This window comes from Balaenoptera physalus (assembly GCF_965194825.1).
Source record: "Balaenoptera physalus genome assembly, chromosome: 7".
NCBI lineage: Eukaryota > Metazoa > Chordata > Mammalia > Artiodactyla > Balaenopteridae > Balaenoptera > Balaenoptera physalus.
The window spans coordinates 51,201,895-51,221,973 of NC_138886.1; the positions used below are offsets into that span (position 1 = coordinate 51,201,895).

General features: G+C 32.9%; 1 protein-coding gene across 2 annotated transcripts in view; it reads right to left on the bottom strand.

Annotated features, from left to right (window-relative positions):
* LOC309664918 (zinc-regulated GTPase metalloprotein activator 1A) overlaps nt 1-20,079 on the bottom strand; it is a 43,757-nt gene that overhangs the window by 16,806 nt on the left and 6,872 nt on the right. Inside the window, exons 4-9 of one of the 2 annotated variants that reach the window (XM_082471067.1) lie at nt 19,684-19,775; nt 13,636-13,695; nt 12,410-12,447; nt 7,159-7,205; nt 5,390-5,476; nt 2,236-2,280 (exon numbers count right to left, since the gene is read on the bottom strand). In XM_082471067.1, the coding sequence (XP_082327193.1) occupies nt 2,236-2,280; nt 5,390-5,476; nt 7,159-7,205; nt 12,410-12,447; nt 13,636-13,695; nt 19,684-19,775 (369 nt within the window). The remainder of the gene's footprint in view (nt 1-2,235; nt 2,281-5,389; nt 5,477-7,158; nt 7,206-12,409; nt 12,448-13,635; nt 13,696-19,683; nt 19,776-20,079) is intronic. The other variant, XM_082471068.1, reaches the window with a different exon arrangement.

Below are 20,079 nucleotides of genomic sequence, written 5' to 3' on the forward strand. Positions count from 1 at the left end.
ATTCAATCCATCTCCCAAGAGTCATACTGCTTTTAGAATCCTTCATAAAAAAAAAAAAAAAAAAAAAAAATCCTTCATTAATTCCTTGCTGCCTACAGGAGAAAATCCAAACCACGTGTCATGGTGTTCAAGACCCTTTGTGGTAATTTCTCCATCTCCACAGTCATACCTCTTTTTCTCTCCTCAACATAATACAATGTGTTCTAGCCATTCTAAAATATTCACAGGTTCTGGAATACAAAATCCTCCTTATGTCAATAAAGCCACTGCTACTCTTGTCCATCTGGAAAACTCCTATTCATTCTTCAAGATTCAAGTCAATGGTAACCTTCTCAGTCAAAATTTTCTGACTCTTCATCAAGAAGAGTTGAATAGTTGTTCTTCTATCTTCCTGATCTTATAGGATCCTGTGCATTTAACATTACTGTTATATTGATAATATTTAATATATTGATTTTTGCTTGTTTTCTTGTCTCCCCCAAATGACTAATCTTAAAGGCAGAGTTTTTACCTTATACATTGCTTAAATCCTCAACATGCCATGAAATGCCTAGCAACTAGTAGAATGATCAGTAAACTGCTGAATTGATTAACTTATTATTGATCAACTGGACTTTGGTTTTCCTCTATTCAGTCCACTTAATCTCCAAGATTTAAAAAAAAAGTCTGGAAAAGATAAGAATGGCACTTCTTCTAATCTTCCACTCCTGAAGTCCATCAGAACTTCCATTTGCCTCAAAATCAACTTAAGTCTCACCAATGAGACCATACTATGCCATTCTTATTCCTTAACTTAAATACTCAAGGTAAGCCTTTTCTACACGTTTATAGCAGTTTTATGACTGTCATTTGACTGTCATTTGTAAGCGTTTGCCAACCACAAGATGCTTAAGAGATTAAAATTTTTTTAAGAAAGAAAGAAAAGTAAAATTTTTTCTTTATTTCAGAAAGCTCCTAGATTCTCAGATGTACTGGCAAAAAAAACTGATTTACAATATTTGTAAATACAAACTGAAGAAATGCTATTACAACAAAACCACAGCTATTTATGGGTATGATTTTTAAAAACTTAATTAAGCATTATGTGGTTGTCTGTGTGTCATTTTGTAAAAAGCTGAAAATTTAAGAAGAAAGAAAATGGTAACGCAACAGGAAGAAGACATATACTGAGGAATGGCTCATGGTTATGAGTTAGGTTATCACAGACCTTCTACACTGGAATTTGAAATGAAGGGAGCACATGTGGTATATGCTTATAGAGGACTTAACACTAAGGGCATTCTTCTGCTACCTCTACCAGCAGAGTGGCTTCTGAGAATGCATGCCAAATTAATTCCCCAGCTGTTCACATGCATATAAGCAGCTGCTGCTGTTACTGCCTAACACTTATGGTAGTCTGTCAGCACCTCTAATCTCTACCATGGCAGACAAGCCACTCAACTAAGGCCTTTGCTGTACTTCCGAGGACAGAATCTCTGAATTGAGAACTGGGTAGCACTAGACTGCCAGCTGTGAGCCTCAGAGCTTCTAGCTGCATGTTGCTGGGTCTATCAGCTGCTAAGCCATTCTTGCTAAAAAATAAGCTTAACAAAAATACCTCTGTACAGAAATTTTCTGAAATCATGATAGCACTCAATGCAAAATAGAGTTCAATCTACAAAAATTCATTTTACAGATGTTTTAAGAACACATCTATTTTATAAAGTAAGGCATATCTGTATGAACAAAATTAAAAAGAGAGAAGAACCTATAGGAAATCAAAATCAAAATATTTAAAAAGAATGCATCAGGAAATTAAATGTAAAGGTTCCATGTATTTTTACATGACATTATTTTTGCGACTATTAAATGCTCAGAAAGTTTTTAAAATATTAAAAAGCCATCTAAATATCTCAAATTAAGATAAGATTCCTAATAGTATATTTTTTCAGATTTCTATATTAATTACTTCCTTGAGTGGTTTAAAATCCTATGTTTTCTTCCTCATTAAAGCAAAAGCACAGTTACACAGTGTAATCATGGCTCTGAGGTCTTAGTTACAAGACCTCAGTTACCATATATTAACTAAATATGCCAAAATAATTTATAAAGAGCATTCAAAACAACCTTTTGGGCCTAATTTTTTTTTAAATGCACATGTATCTTCCTTATATTAGAATCAAACATAGTTATCAATTACTTAATATTTATTAACTAAAATTTATTGTTAATATTAGTAACATCTTTTAAAAGTACCTTGATCTTTGTGTTTCTAAAATTTTTCCCAGTCCATTTGTTGATCTGAAATAAATATAAAAATGATGAAAGTAAAAAAGTAAATGTTAACTTTTTAAAAAACCATTCCATCACATTATTTCTAAAACATGAAGTAAGCATATACAAATATATCCTAGAGCTAGAGAACAATAAACAATAAAAAACAAACTTAAATTTTTTATAGTTTAGTTTTTCCTTCTAGTCATAAATCAGGTACATTCCACTTATGCATTAAAACATGATATGCAAAAATCTACTGCACAACTGACAGACTAGGGGCTACTTTGTGATTTATATAAAGACCCTTCACTTTAGAAAAAATGATTCATAAATAGCCAGTAATTCTAATATTCTTAAAATGAGCAGATAAACTTTTAAATGACACCTAATTTTCCTCAACACACATTGTGGAGATGGCTATACACGCACTAGATATAAAAACCTAGTTACGAGTGGCTTTGACCCCAGCCTGTCCTCAGTATTCAGCCACACATCCAGTTTTTTAATAGAATAACCTCTTCAGTTCTCTAGCTAGGATCTCTACCTACTCTGCCAGGCCTCCTCTTTCTGATACAAAGATAATGAAATATGGCTCCCTTTGTATGGTGCCAAAAATACTTATTAAATCCTTTTTAGTAAACTGTACACCTCATCTATTTATATCATCAGTTCCACTGCCTTTAGGGTTACTTGCTGAAGATATGTGCTATTTGTTCAAGCTTGTTCTCATGGGTAAGGCTTCCCAATGATTCTGAGGCAAGTCTCTCTACTAATTCACAAAACTCTTAATCTTCTCTTTTTTTTTTTTTTAATTTTTTATTTATTTATGGCTGTGTTGGGTCTTCGTTTCTGTGCGAGGGCTTTCTCTAGTTGCGGCAAGCGGGGGCCACTCTTCATCGCGGTGCGCGGGCCTCTCATTATCGCGGCCTCTCTTGTTGCGGAGCACAGGCTCCAGACGCACAGGCTCAGTAATTGTGGCTCACGGGCCCAGTTGCTCCGCGGCATGTGGGATCTTCCCAGACCAGGGCTCGAACCCGTGTCCCCTGCATTGGCAGGCAGACTCTCAACCACTGCGCCACCAGGGAAGCCCTTAATCTTCTCTTTTGAATGTACTCTATAACCTGAAGGCTATTTCCTCTCAAACATGTTTATCTTCTTCCAACTCTTCAAATCTAATCCTGAGTAAGTTGCAAGTCTGAGGTACAATGGAGGGTAAAAAGCCCAAAGGGTCTGTAATTTATCAAAGTGCTTTGTCAAATTCTTTTCTGGTATTGCTATACAGTACAGGCTGGCAACAAGCTGGCTAATGTCAATACTGCTCGTGTTAGAGGTCCAGCTTACATAGTCAGTATGGGGATAGAAATGCCCAGTAGTAACAATTTCTCTTTTTATGCCAAAAATGTTTGTGACATAGATTATGTTCCCTGTTCTACAATCACAATGATGCATAGGATTTTGAAAAGAGAAACAAAATTTAGGAGAGCAGTGTCAAAAGGGGTGAAAGAAATAATCTCCATTCACCACTTTCATCTTTCTAGACTTTTCAAAATTATCAACCATCTTTCTATTTCTTTCATTTTTTTATTCACTGTAACTGGAAATTACTATGTAAACTAAGAAAAAAATCTACAATCTAATAATGATAATAATAGCTAACAGAGCACTTACTATGTATCAGGCACTGTGTGAAGCTTACCAACAATGCCTCAAACCAAACGCAGATTCCAAAGTCCATGATTTTAAACATTATTCAATACTACACAGCACTACCTACCCTCCACATGGAGACATTCTTACAGCTTTTTATAGTAAAGTCTAAGAGGATATTACTACTAAAATAAGCCAAATAAGAAGAAAAATATGAATTCTTTCTTCTGCAATCATTAACCACTGCAGCCAAAATCCTAATGAGCCTTACCTTTACTGATTCAATTCATAATATATATTATATGAACTGGCACTGACAAACTCAAAATCTGATGTCAGCATATTGTACACACTGAAGATGACCAATAATAAAACCTATCAAACGTTTCTCTGTAGATGGCTTTTATTAGTTTAGGTCTTACAAAATAATTAAAAGTCCCTGAACTCTAACCTCATTTGAAAAGTCCAAATGACTGTTGGATCTTTTAACACATATCTGAGTACCATTCATATTGTCCTATGTTGATCAGCCTTGGCCACGGACACTGAAGACATTAAAGCTAGCTGGAAAACAGGCATGGTTAGATGACAGTTAAGGAAGACCAAAGTCAATGAGGGTTCAGGGAAAAGTGAAACTACCTGAGACAGGGAAGACTTCGCAGGAGGGAGGGAGAAAGAGGTGGGAGGAAGGGATGAGTTCCAGAGAATGGCTAAAATAGCTTAGAAAAGTAGAGAAAAAGAAGGAATTCAAGGATTGACAGAGTGAGAGTTGAGAATACATTAAGAGTAAACAAAGGATTTGGTAAGATACCTCCATGAGAAAATAAGTAAACCGTCCTGGGTAGTTAGGGCACTTCATGTAGGGAAAGAAGAGTCAAAGAGAAGACAGAAAATGAGGAGGGAGTCAGAAGACCCTGAATATCAGTCCATGAACTTTGAACTGTAGTTGACCACAGAACAACTTAGGGGTTAGAGGCACCAAGCCCCCTCACCCTCGAAAATCCTCATACTGCTATCTCTGCCTCAAAAACAAAGGAATTGATAAATGACTCACCCAAGGGCAAGAAGCTGAAAGGGTTTGAACAGAATCAGGACTCAAACCCTAGTTCTTTTAATTCCACATATTATGATCTCTAATTGAACACAAACTTTTCCCCATACTTAGTTAACTTAAAGATCTGTAAAATGAAAACACAGATACTATGTTTATTGGAAAAAAATCCACATATAAGTGGACCTGGGCAGTTCAAACCCTGTGTTGTTCAAGGTTCAACTGTATATTCTGTAAGCAATGGGGAACAATTTTATATATCACTATTTACATAACAGTCAATTAGGCAACAACAAAATATGTGATTCCCTAATGATACTTGAAGCAAGTCAACCTTGAACCTTAAATTTCTACAGGGCAATAGTCATGGTAAAAATATTCCATACAGCACATTTTGAATTTGTAGGTACTTAACAAACATTTCTAATCTTGTACCTAATAGTTGTTCTTAATTTGCTTAAATCCTCTTCTGAAACCAAGTCTGTTTTATTGAGGATGATGATATCCGCCAAAGCAACTTGCCTAAAGTAGCAAACAAATAACAGATGTCAAGAGAAATGTTAAGAAATTAAAAATAAATAAGAAACACCTCCTCAAGATCAATTAGCGGTTAAGAAGGATATAGTACTCTATGTAATGATTTAATTTACTCCTAAACTATTTATCATCCTTCAAATAGTAAGGATGAATTGTATTCATCACTATATAAACTCAGATTTCATATTATTCATTCAAAAAATATTTACTAAGTGCTCTTACTTGCTACTCTGAAACTATAAAGATAAGCCTCAAAAAGTTTACAATCAAGGATAGTTTACAATTAGGATGATTTTCAACTCATGATTTTCTTTGTAAAGAAATGCATAAGATTCTGATATCCAATGTGGTAGGAACAAAGACACTCTACTTACTAAAATATTCCACGTAATAATTACCATAATTTTCAAAGAAATACAAAGAACAAGTTCACTTAACATTAATACTACATTGAACACTTTTATTAAAAAAATTACACTTGGATCTTGAACAATTATCTTCATCACTACGAATATTTATTTTCTCTGTAAAACAGATAAACTATTACAGAAATTCAAGTTAAAGAATCCAGTTGACAGGATGCTGGATAACAAAATAGCTTACTATAATTAGAAACTCTATTTTCTATTAACAGGAGTAGTAAAGCTGAGGATTCTTTAAAATTTCCTCAATTCTTCAGGAAAGTTTAATCACTAGACTATTTGTTCCCAATACTGGTTTTATGCTACCTGAAGGTATAGCTAATTATTTCAAAGAACAACCAAATTCTCAAAAATAAATCAACTTCAGTTCACTGAAAAGCAGATTTCAACAGTATGTACATCACAACCCCATTTTTATTTAAGTAAATTTCATAAGAATAAAGATTGAATGTGCACATCTCAAAATATAGACAGTTGCACTCTTCAAATTGGAGGGCTTCTATATTTAACTTTTTTTTGGCTTTTATAACATTTTGCTATTTTCTATTTGGCTTATATTTTCTGTAACAAACATATTTTAATAAGGAAAAAGTTACAAAAATATTTAAGTTCAGTCTAATGTGAATCATAGCTATATACCAAATGAAGTGTTCAGGCAGGATTACAAAACAACAGAGTACCATATTCTAAAATGATAGGGAATCAATCACCTGCTTGCAGTCTATTAATGTCAAGATCATCTGTAGCAAATCTTGGGGTGGAGGGACACCTCCCTTTTAAACCCAAGAGCATATTTAGTGACTGTTGTCTATCCCAAAACTCTTTTCCCATTAGCGAGAATATGCTTAGGGTAGGCAAACCAATTTAAATATGCATAAGTCTAAAGAGAACCCAATTAGGAACATACAGGTATTTAAACAAAAAAGTTCTAAATGCCAAATTGCAACTATTTCCATATTTATTCCTCTGTTGCTCTAAGTAACAGTGAACAGTTGAATCAATTTCTTCAATCCCAAAGAAATTGTATGAGAACAAGAAAATATTTTTAAATGTGAACATCTTCCAAGTTCCTCACAAAAAACTCCTGTGCTCAGCACTCACTTTATGCTATAATATAGTTTTAAATAGAGAAAAGATCTTCCTTGACTATGTTTTTATGTTTCTCAGTTTGTTTTGTTTTTCATATCAATAATTTTCTTTTTCCATTTAGCCAGTAATCAATATATACTTTAAATAAATGAATACCTAGAAGCTTCATTGATAAGGCCATCAGGTTTTTCTTCTGCTAAATGCTAAATAAAAACAAAGTTTGAACAAAAGTTACTGTGGTGTAACACACAACCTAATGTCAACACAAAGGATTTTACTTTAGGGACTCCTTTCTTGCCTCTAATAAAAACTTCAACAAATTCTATTACTGAATACCCAAATTCAGGACTAACTTTTCTATCGGAACGCATTTTCTTCCTCACCTGTAATTTTTTCCCTACAGTGAACCTGTGAGGTGTGAGGGCTTAAACTTTGTCCCCCGACCTCTTCTTTTTCATAAATGGAAAACCCTCCAGATTTAAATAATGTCATAAAAACACAGAACATTATAGTTCAGATTTTAGGCAATTTCCTTTTTACAAAACTGTCTTTGTTTTAAATATTCATTATTACTTATTAAAAAAAAAGACATAACCACTGAAATTGTACTTTTAAAAAGTCTACTAGACTTTCCTCCATCCTACCCCACCCCCCAGCCCCCACCCCAGAACCATACACTCTATGAACTCATACTGGGCCCTTCCAATTCCCTAGAAACAAATTAGCTGTGTGAAGGACACAGCCCTACACCCAGCATAAAGCAGGTTATCATTTTGAAACCCACACTTGAACGATTTGGCCTCTCTGGGCAACTGTTTAGTTTGCACCCTGCCAGAGTCAAGCTAGTGCCAAAAAATACTTTGACGTTGACTTAGAAGCCCACAAGGTCGTTTTGATCTCTCTGGAAGTAGTTATTATTTTTCCATAATCCTATTTATATTCCAAAAGTCACCAATGTCATAAGGTTCTTCTCTGAAAAATGTTCCACCTTCATTACCTTAACCCTCAATAGATGTTTCCTGTTACAATAAAAAGCTGCCTACTGATGTCAGAGGCAATTTGATTATATAATACTTTTTGTATTTGAATTGAACTCCACAAATTATTAAATCCTTTTACAAACACTATCTCATTTAGCCTTCATAACGATTATGGGAAATGGCTATTCTCAATTTATAAAAAAGAAGCTAAATCTAACACTGTCACCATCACGGGATACCTTACCATAGGGTGATTTTTAAAAAATGAAAATGGGCTCAAAAGAAGGAAAATGAATATAATTTTTAAATCTTTGTGAAAGCTTTTTACGTCATATAAAATCAGTCTTGCAAACAGCGTTACACAAATGTTAATAACTGCATAAAAGTATATGCATAACATTACCTAAAAATTATATTCAAAATTATTTCATCAAATCAGTTTTACAATTCATGAAGAGGTAGATCATTAAGGTATTTGGATAGTTTGGGACCTAAGAACAAGTTGGTAATCATTTTATTTAATAGTCTTGGTAAAATCCATAGAGAAAAACTTTTCTTCTAAAAGTTTGCCAAATTCTATTTTTAGGGAAGCTAGCCTAAACTAAAACTAGAGTAATGATGCACTGATCTCCACTTTAGGTACAACCTTATAAATTCAACTGCAGACCCACTCTGAAATTATGGAAATCACAGAACTTGAAGAATATTGTATCAAAAATTGTTTCCTGTCAGAAGACCAAGTTTACTATTTTTGCTAATTATTGTTGGCCTGAGGCTATAACAAATCCTTTCATTACGTCCTCTAGAGAATAAGGGCTATTACCATCCCAGGAATAGTAGTACCTGGCACCCAGGTTCAACAAATACTTATTGAATGAATTCTAGTTAACACCTCCTATTTGTTGACACAGATACATGGATGTTGTTATCTGAAAAATTCTACATAACGTGAAGCAACAACTCCCTTTCTTTTCAGCAGTAAATCTGTTTAGTAAAGATGTATTTTTAGCAAGGTATCTGTCTCTGAATGATCCTATAATAATTCCTTTTAAATTTTTGAAATATTAGCAAAATATTGTATTTTTGACCTTTTGTAAGATTTATTTATATATGAATTTGGGACTTTTTGGCTGTGAGCTGGAGGTGTATAAAAAAGATATGGTAAGAAAATTAGAGATTTTTTTTTGACTATCCATACCTAAATGTAACTAATAAAATAGTATTAATATTTTCACAAAGTAACTCATGTTTTTAATGCATCTAATCTAATCTCCAGAAGATTAGAAATTTTCACTCAAAGCTAATGGGGATGGACTAACATTTCATGACCTCTAGGAAGTCAAGAAGTATCAAATATAAAAACATGTTAAAATTCCCCAAAATAAAAACCTGCCAATAGGTACAACTCTATTAAGAATATGACATGTAATAAAACATATAAAAAAGCAGAAGAGATAAATGTCCCTGTTCTATGCACATATGAAGGCTATACAAACATAAACAAATAATAAATGCACACTAACATTTATTTTCTCTGGATATCAGCCCATTTCCCTTATGCAACTTCTTACCTTCCCAAGTCAAACTTTGCAAAAAGACTAAAACCAATGTCTGCTATTCAAAAGGACATTCTCCAGTAGCACATAATACACCATTAGTCATTAAGTCAGATGACTCCCATTTACAAAGTGAAAAAATGGAAATTGTGACATTCTATTTTACCTGTACAGGCAAGGAAGGAAAAATTTTTGCAAAATTTTTTTCAAAATATTATGTGTGTGTGTGTGTATCCCCAACGGATTCCTCATCTCTGCTTAGAGACTGTGGCTTTTGCTTATATATCAAGAAAAAGACCAGAAAAATTTTGGTACTAATTAATCCAACATATCAAAAAGGTTAAGGTTCCACCCTCTAACTTAGCACAGCATAAGAAAGAAAGGAATCCTTTGAAATAACACCATCGTAGCACACAACTTCATTAAGGGCTTTTCTGCAGAAATAGGAACAAGCTGGACCGATAAAAAGAAAGAAAGAAAGAAAAAAACACTGTTGTTGACCAAAGTGGAAAGAAATCTAGTGTCAAAGATGTCAGTGACATTTAAAAAAAAAGAAGCAGCAGCTATTTCTTTCCAATGGATTGGTTATAGATCTAACACTATTTTAGCTTTTAAGAAAAGATTATTGCATAATGTCAGTCTATTTATTTTTCTGGTCTTTTCCAAGCCAAACTGTTTTCTGACTGAATTGTTTCAACAGCTTGTGCAATATAACAGAAGAACCAAAAAGAAACCTCTGACTTGACCTTTTCTGTGTAACTTCATTCATTGATTCTATTGCATTAAATGCTGTCACTTTTGCAGAACTGAAAAGGACAATGTCAGTAGCCTGGGTGTCAAGTCCTGAGAATAGAGAGCTGTCATTTGAAGTTGTCCAATTCTTTGCCCATGATTAAAACATGAATATTTCAGATCAATGGGTGACAATCCCATTAGAGTGATAGCCCGTGATATCAATTACCACTTCAGTTTCAATTTGGCTGGCTGGCCACAAGGTACCATTTCTCAGCTTTACTTCTGATGGGCTGGCTCTGTGAAGCATGACACCCTTAAATTGCTGCCCATTATCCAAGTGTCATTACTTGTACTGCCTCAGACTTCTCTGAATCACAAGCAGCTACTGAGGTCAAGCTTTGCAACCAGAGGAATTAGACAAGTTGGCAAATCCTTCATATAAAGGAAAAGTTATTTATTTGGCACCTGACGTAGAAAATCTAAAGTTTCCATTATCCTGACAGTATGTCAGTTTTGTGTAGGTATATTGATTTAATAATTTAAGATGTTTTATCAAGGTGGGAGGGGGTTAAACGTTTGCTGTGTCTGCATTATTCAGAATGTTGCTTTGGGTTTTTTTTGGCCTCTATCACACTCAGGGTAGATTCTATTTAACTCCTTTCCACATCCAAATATACATATAATACTATTCCCATAATCATAAATACATAAAGAGTTTGATTTTGGGTCTGGTACTGTAAGTCTATCAAAAAAAAAAAAATCCTACTATCCATCCTGAAGATAACCGAAATTTGGCAATAAATCTATATAGGAGATGGATTCAAACATGCCCTTTAATAAACATTCAGAGTGAAGAATTTGACTTTTTTTTTTTTTTTTTGCTTCCTCTGTAAACATTTTGCTAGAAATGTCATGATTTCAGAACAGTTGGGATATTTCTGAGTAAAAACTGTAATATCTGGGGTCTTTCTCTGGTTCTTAAGACTATTAGTAAATTTTGCCTTAAACATCTAAAAAGGATTCATCTCCCAACTTCTCAGATTAGGGTGCTCTATCCCTGAGGGAACTGAAGGGCCAATCAAGGGGTACTGGTAACCATTTGACAAGCCCGCCATCCTAATTAAAGGTTTGGAAGAAAAACAAACCTGTTCAAATTAAGAAATTCAGATATGTTGTCGGGTAGAATACAAAATGGACATGAATTTTTAAACGTTAAATTTGAACTTCTAAGAAATGATTACTTTGGGCACTATTCATATCGCCAGACTGGGTCAGGAGATGGAGGATAATTTCACTCTCTTCTGCCTCTAGTAATTTTTCACTTGGAAAGTTGAGAAACACCACTTTACTTTATGCGGCAATATGCATTTTAAAATCTTACTAAGTGCATTTTGTGAACTGAAATTCATTTAAATGCATTTCCGGACCTTGCTAGTCGCAAAACATTCACAGCAAGATGCCTTTTAAAGGAGAGTTTCTCCTCCCTAAACCTAGGCATAAATTCTGATTTCTTCAAAATATGGGAAAGCAGTATATTTTTTAAAAACTCAGTCATCTGCAGCTTGTGTCTGACAGCAGTTTAACAAGAAAACTAAGCTCTCATATGCTTTATCAAGCTCAATTTCCTCTATCAAACAGAAAAGCTTATCAACATTGGGGCTGAATCCTAGTGAGGGGTTACACATACCCAAACTTTATCCTGTATTATCCTTATTACAAAATATTACACTTCAAACTTTTATCACATCAAGCCAGAGAAGCAGAAAATAAACATTTAACTTAGAAACACAAAATAATAATTAAAAGACACACATAAATTTCATCTATTGTTCAGGATACTTTAAAAAAAACTATTTTTTTTTTACCATAAGTATTTGCTTTATTATTCTTCATGCTTTTTAAACTTCCAAAATATGATATATTAAATTAAAAATGTAACTCACTGGCTTAACACACACAGTTTCTGATAATATTACTGCCATTTTAAAAAGTACTATCTTTTATATTTACAGTAGAAAAATATTTTTGTTAAGGATATTTCAAACAGTCACAAACATAGAAAAAATAATAAAATCAATCCCCATATAACCAGCTCTTAACAAATAATTAGTAACTCATAGCAATCTTTCAACTTACATTTAATCCATATTTTGAATCCACAACAGTTATGATACCTACAAAGGAATAAATCTTTAAATCATCTTTAATTTAAGAATTAAAATTAAAACTAGCCTATTTCAGTTCACAAATGTCTCTCAATAAAATACTGGTTTTTCTCTTGCCAGCACAGCAATTTAATTCAATTCCATTAGTAAGCAGATGCATTTCAAACATGAACCTAGCACTATTTTAAGGCACTAGATGGGACATAATAAAAACAAATATTTAAAATTAAACAAACAAATAAAAAGGAAGATAAGATTTCTCTGGCCTTTAAAAAGCTTACAATCCAAAACATGAGACAGATTTCATAACATAAAGTGGAATGTGATAAATTACACAAGACAGTATCTTTATTTTCACATAATCAAAATCAAGACTTTTCTTATTTAAATTATTGCTTAACAAATCTGAGGCATCTTAGAATATCTCTCACCAATCTAACTCACAACTGTTTTATCTAAGATGTACCTAAGTTTTCAAATGATCAATTAGTTTGGCAGTCTCTGAATTTATATGCTAAATAATTTTTTCAAAGGACAACAGCAGAATGAGTTTGATGACGCCTAAGGAATTTAACCAGCTACATTCCATATATATTAGGGCCAAATGATGAGGCCCAGCTTCAGAAATTCTTAAAGTTCACCCCTTAGTCTATGAAAAATATGGTCTACAGAAAGGTGAAGAATCAGGTGTGGGGTGTTGCAGGGAACATATTTGCCTAATCCAGAAAGTTTCTAATATGTCTTAAATGAAGTCTATGAATAAGATTGCCCAAAAGTGTTATGGTAAAGAGAGCAAGGCGTAGGGGGCTTTGTTTCATTCTTATCTTTAAGGGAAAATGAAAGCAGAAATTTGATCCTCATACTATATATGTTATTTAAAATAAAAAGCTCTAATATATACTAAGTGCATAAATTAAACAACAGGGAATATAGAAAATCTACATAGTATTTAAAAGGAAAACCTTAATGGAAGCACTAAACTGGTAGCTGAGATTATGATTGATATCTAGTTCTACTACTGTCTGGGGCTTTAGAATCAGTATGAACAAAGACTTATTTCATCATCAAACTAAACAAGCTTAAAAAGAGTACCAATACAAGGAATTTAAAGTATAATATGAATAAACAAAAATGATCTTAACCATAACATTAACATTTAACTTGAAAATTTTTTTAAAAATTCATTTCTAAACTTACCATCAAGATAAATATCAACCCCTAATTCAGCATCAACCCAAAACATAGAAGCTACAGCACCTGAAAATATATGATAATATTCATCAAATAAAAATATTTCTTCAAACTAGGAAACAAAATTCTATCCATAATGTTTTAATTTGCCCCAATGGAATTAGCAGGCAAACACATATATGAATTAAATATGGGTTTTCAATCTTCTTAAGGAAGTTACAGTGATAGAACCATTTACTATTTTATACCCATTTCTTCCCCTCTCTCTACTTCAATAAACAAAAAAAACCAACTCTTATTACATACAAACCCAATATCAAGCTTTTACCAATGCCATAATAATTTACCAATAAATAATATCAAATAATTTGGGCAGAATGGCTGTGTGCACACAGGTCTTATTTTTATTTTCTCTCTCCTGAATATAATAATCATACAGTTCACAAATAATTATCTCCCTAAAGGAAAGCAAAGCAAAACATAGATAAATCCAAAATCACTTGTCCAAAATTTTTTTTTAATTTTTTAAAATTTACTTGTAAGTTTTACAGAAGAATAAAAGTAAAATTATACACTCTATGGCCTTACTAATAAATCCTTACACTATTTATTAGTACTGATATAAAATTTAGAAATTTTTTTTAATTGAGAAAAAATAATTTCTAAATAAGAAATTAAAACTTGTTTTTGACAGAAACTGGTTCAATACCAAACCACACACCCTGATTAGTATGCCACAACACAAGAAAAAAGAAAACTGACAGTAAAGAAAGAATTTGATTTTTCAAAGCATCACAGGTCCAGTTAGTGACAGAGCTGTCTAAAAGGATGAGTCCTGGGGAAAAACAAGGATAACTGAACTCATTCCAATGTCTAAAGCCGTCCACCTACCCTGACGAGATGTGGTCTCCCAAGCATCACTCTGTGTCAACAATGAAATACCTGTCAGCAGTTTACAGTGATTACTCATGCAGGATATAGCAAGGGCCACAAGATCTAATGGTTTCCTGATATCTATTGATTTTTTCCCAAAAACTTAATAGTTTTCCAATTTGACTGAAATAGGATTTGTGAGTAAGAGGGGCTGAATCAATGCCTGTCCTTTTCAAGGAAATTACTTTACCATGACAATTATTTAGCTTAGAACTGGAGAGTGTCAGTCTTCTAAACAGGAAACAACTGAATTGTCAATAAGAATTTTCTTCACTTACTTGGCTAACAACATGATTTTAATTAATGAAGGAGAAAAGTAAATCTATTGTGAGTATAATTACTCCAAACAATAAGTTATTTTTTTAAAGTATTAATTTTTTTCACTCAGTAAAATTCCCAGCATTGTACATAAATCTTTTTTTAAATTCATTGATTTCTATTCGGAGAGCTTATAAGTCCGATAGTTAACATTTGCCTAGTATTAAGTTGAACTGTAAGAGTGTATTAGAGCTTTTATTCTAAATCTGATGTGTATCTTTGGCTTAATACTTACCAGACTACAAAAGAAAGAACTACTTAAAATTTGGATGCAGGTGTTTAACAGGGGGAGTAAAGACGAGAGAATGAAGTTAATTAGTGATTCTAAACCCAGGGTAATTTTTCTCCCCAGGGAATATTTGGCAAATGCCTGGAGAAATTTTTGGTCATCTCAACTACATGAATGCTACTGGCATGTAGTAGGTAGAAGCCAGGGATTCTGTTAAACATCCTACAATACACAAGACAGCCTCCTAAAATAAAGAATTATTCAACCCAAAATGTCATTTGTACCAAGGTTAAAAAACCCTGAGCTAAATTATAGAATCTCCCTTCTTCAAAACCTAACAAAACAAAAAATAAAAATAAACAAAATAAAGTTTTGAGAGCCAAATTTTATCAGCAGCAACCAAATATACAACTTCCTGCCATAATTTTTGGGTGATAGTAAAAATAAAAAACAGGAAGTTCTATGTGATGTATGATAGTCATTAATTCTACCCCAATACTCAACAAGAGGTTATAGATAAGTAGTTTACAAAATCCTAATATTTATCAGAAATAGCTTTCAAAATGGTGAGAAGTAGAACTGAGGGAGAAATAAGCAATACAGGAAAAAGCCAACAAAGAAACTTCAAGGGTAAAATTTTCTAACCGTCTCCACACTTTCAGTGGAGGGGGTCACTTTCTAGGGCTCAGAGCAAAATGAAGAGAGAAGTCTGAAGCTCAAGGATGTCCCTGCAAAAGGAACGGGAAATCTATTCATGAGTAGTTTGAGCTAATACAGGAGGGGAACACTTGGTATTGTAGGAGAGCAGAGCCTAAAAATCATATTGCCCATCTGGCTCTCTCAATCACTTCTTTTCTCTCTGCTTCCCCATCCCCGCTCCCAGCAATACCCAGCTTTCAAACTATGGCTCAAGAGAAAAACAAGTTTAGGTAACATGGGTAGGGTATTTAAAAAATTCATGAACACCACATCTAAGTAGACAGTTCTCTGAGCCTCCTACATCAAGCGTAAACATGGTGAAAAAACTATGCACATGTTACTACAGATTAAAAGAAGCAAAAAGCAGATAAAAGGAGGGAAAGAAAAAAATGAACAAATGAATGGGGAATATAGATGGCAAAGAACCTGCTCTGGAAGGAAACATAACTGAAGAAACCAAAGAAAATTCCTAAGAGCTTCTTTATAATAAGAAAGATAAAAACAATATAATCTTAATTAATAACAAGCTCTAGGTAATTCCCTGGCAGTCCAGTGGTTAGGACTTGGCGCTTTCACTGCCGTGGCCCAGGTTCAATCCCTGGTCGGGGAACTAAGATCCCGCACGACATGGCCAATAAATAAATAAAAATTTTTTTATAAAGATCAAAAAGAAACAAGTAAAACTATTTTTTTTAAAAAAGGGAAGAGCGTAAAAAAAAAAAAAAAAAGGCTCTAAAGCAAAATAAAACAGAATAATATGAAAAGGTAGTTTATAATGCTAAAGAAATAAAACTTAGGGCCAATGTACCATTACTTAATCAATTAATTCATTTAAAACATCAACAGACATTGGTGGAAACAATTACGAACAAAAATGAAGATTTGAGATGATTACAGTAAATGCAGAGGCAAAAGACATATCAAAACAATTAGAAGATAATAAATATGGAGAACAAAAGAAAATTCAACATACGAAAAATTCGTGTCATAAAGAAGAGAACACAATAATTTGACAGAAAAATTCTTCATGGTAATAAATAAGGAAAATATCCCTAAATGAAGCACTAACCCTACAGACTAAAGAGTATATTGTAATCCAGGAAAACATGATTATGAATGACACCTAGATGTATCTTGGTTATATTACTGAACTTTAAAAATAAAGAAATTTTTTTTCAGGCATTTTAGATGAAAAAGCGAGTCACTTTCAAGGAGGCAGGAAAAAAATCAGATTTTTCTACAGTAAAATTCATTGCTCCAATATAATAAAATAATGACCACAAAGTTCTAACGAAAGTGTTCTGAGGATATTACCTCCTGCCAAGTTGTTTTTCAAGACTGAAAGCCACAGGCAGACATTCTCAAACATTAAAGGAAACAACAGCACTGAAACTCATACAGCACTCACAAATCCTTCCCGATGAAAAGAGAAAAATACTGCACGAGGAAATCCAGCCAATCAAAACTACTAAGAGATCATGATGCAACATTTTCAAAGTTCTGAAGGAAAGAAATTGTGATACGAAAATTTTATACCTAGCCAAGTAATCCTTCAAGTATAAAAAAAAAAAAAAAGACAAGCATTCTCAAGCAATGAAGTATGCAAGATCTAAAGGAATACAGCACTGAAACTTGAAAAGATTACCTGACCATGAAATTCAGTCAATCAAGAGATTGATCAACTCAGGAATGGAGGAGCCATAGTGCTGGTAAAACAGTTTAAACACAGGACTAAACAAAGTATGACAGAATATAAATGTTAGAAACCTTGACAACATAGCAAAGAATACAATGAACCAAAACCAAATGGGAGAAGGTGGAAGTGTTTTAATTCCCTCATCCTTTATGCCAGAGAGTCAATAGGTACAACCCTGAAAATTTAAACATGTAGTTTAAAACATAACTTGTCCAATTTATGTTCTTTATAATTTTTTCTTTTTTTTCTTATCTCTTATCTCATATCTCTTACAGTGAAGAAGCATTTATCTGACATTCAGCAATTCTTTCACTTCTTTCAAGTTCTCTTCTTTTAGGTTCAAGTTGAACTACCTTAATAATTATTTAGAATAGCACAAAGAATGTGATCCTATTTTATAAAATTACTTCTGCATATTTACACATGGAGCGGGGTTTCCCAAACTTATGCATGTGTAAGAATCACCTGGGGGGCTTATTAAAACAGATTGCTGGCTTACAATACAGCACATATAGTATTGTTGTAAAGTATACAACCTCTAACTGTATAGTGGTTATCTCTGAATTAAAAGTTGACATATTTTATTTCTTTCTAAAAAAAAAACAAAAAAAAAACAGATTGCTGGGTCCCACCCTTAGAGATTCTGATTCCATAGAGCTCAGATGAGGCCCAAGAATCTGTATTTTTCCCAAGCTACCAGCTGAGGCTGATGCTGTCATTCAACATACCACAGCAAGTAGCCCTGGCATGGAGAAATCCTTGGAATAAAATTTACCTGCTTGTATTTTACAGTAGTGAGATATAAGGCAACATTTTTTTTAACTTTCTTCTTTGTATTTTCTTAGTTACTGTTTAAATTTTTTTTTAATGATCAATGTTTCATTTTCACCCAAACAATAAAAATCATTATTCTAAAGAAAGAAGAAACATCAAACTGTTTATACCTACAATTTGTACAAAAGCTTTCTCTGAGATTTTTATTTAATTTTTACTTCCTCTGAAAAGCTAAACTGTGTTTTAGTAAATTCACCTACTCTCAAAATTACAAGAATTTTTCTCTATGCAGTGGCTACAATGAAAGAAACTGATATTTTCTATTTCAAAAGGAGGCACACAATATACTTTCCTATCTTACCAGATTTAAATTAATATTTAACATCAATGTAATGGTCCAAGTCCTATCATCAGTCAGACCTCTTGGAAATGTATGAAAATGTATGAAAAATCCATGCCTACTATAAGGACCAAAAGAGCCTAACTCAATCCTAATTTGAAAACATAGGGACAATGTTATTACATAATACCTCAAAATAAAGTAACAATTGATTACATTTGAACCTTCAGTACACTCCAATATTTCTTTTAAACAATTATGACCCCTTCAATAAATTATTCCCAAACAGTTCTTTAATACAGTTTTATGGCGCAATGTCATAGACCCAGGTCAAAAAAGAAATAATGGTATGGGTCAGCCTTACAAAACTAAATGTTCTGCATACTTGGAATAAAGATGTTAAGGAATAGAAACCCATTGTTAGAAACAGGTAGACTTTGTGTAGCTTTCAACAGGGAAGTTTGGATGTAATTCCATTCAGAGGTAAAAATTTCATAGATAATCATTATTAATTGCACACCAGAAAAAAAGCCTTGATGTAACTCTCTACCTTATGACAATATTTACAAATAAAATTATTTCAAATTTAATAGTAGAAAAACAAAATGCTAACAATTAATTTAAAGGGAATAAGTATTTCTCGGATTTAACTCCAAAAGTCCTTAGATATCTCTAAATGACCCTCTACGAAAACTGGATTAAAAAGCAATCAGAATTAAGATCTCTGTAGAGCAGAACCAACCAAATATACACTAGAAGTAGAATGTCTCCTTTTTCCCTACATTTTATTAGATTTTTCTAATATTTTTAACAACTTTTGTTCATGCCAATAACCCTAATCGATAGAACTTCAAATTTTATTAGCATGTTAAAAGTACCAAACACTTTGATCATCATTCATCTGCCAAAGAAACATGCGACTCAGTATTTTTTCTCCTTTAAAGCAAAATAAAAAATTTTTAATTTAGAGTAAAGCTTTAATACTCATTTTAGATATTTCTCTAGTCCATTTATTTTTAAATGTTTAAGAACTATATTCTGGTTATTAATAATGACATTTCTTACCAGGATCTGCTAATCCAGTGGTCTCTAACAGTATGTAATCAAATTTCCCTTTCTTCTGCATCAAATTTTCAATAGCTCTAAGGCCACTGTCCCTGGAGAATGCCAAAACATGATATACGTTGATTGCCTGAATATTTTAAAGTGATCATCACAAACATTTAAAAATATATTTAGCAACCAGGGATAAAGATATCTTTAGGCATGTGGAAATTTACCTCAGTCCCAAGCTTCTAACATGTCCATCCAGTATTTACCAGTTTAGGGGAGGGGAGGGAAATGGATGCATATATGCTGACAGGTAACAAGAAATCAGATACTTGATGAGTTAATACTTTAATTTTATTAAAATTAAAAGCAGAGGGAATTTTAATATACCTGACTAAAGTAAGTCAGCAC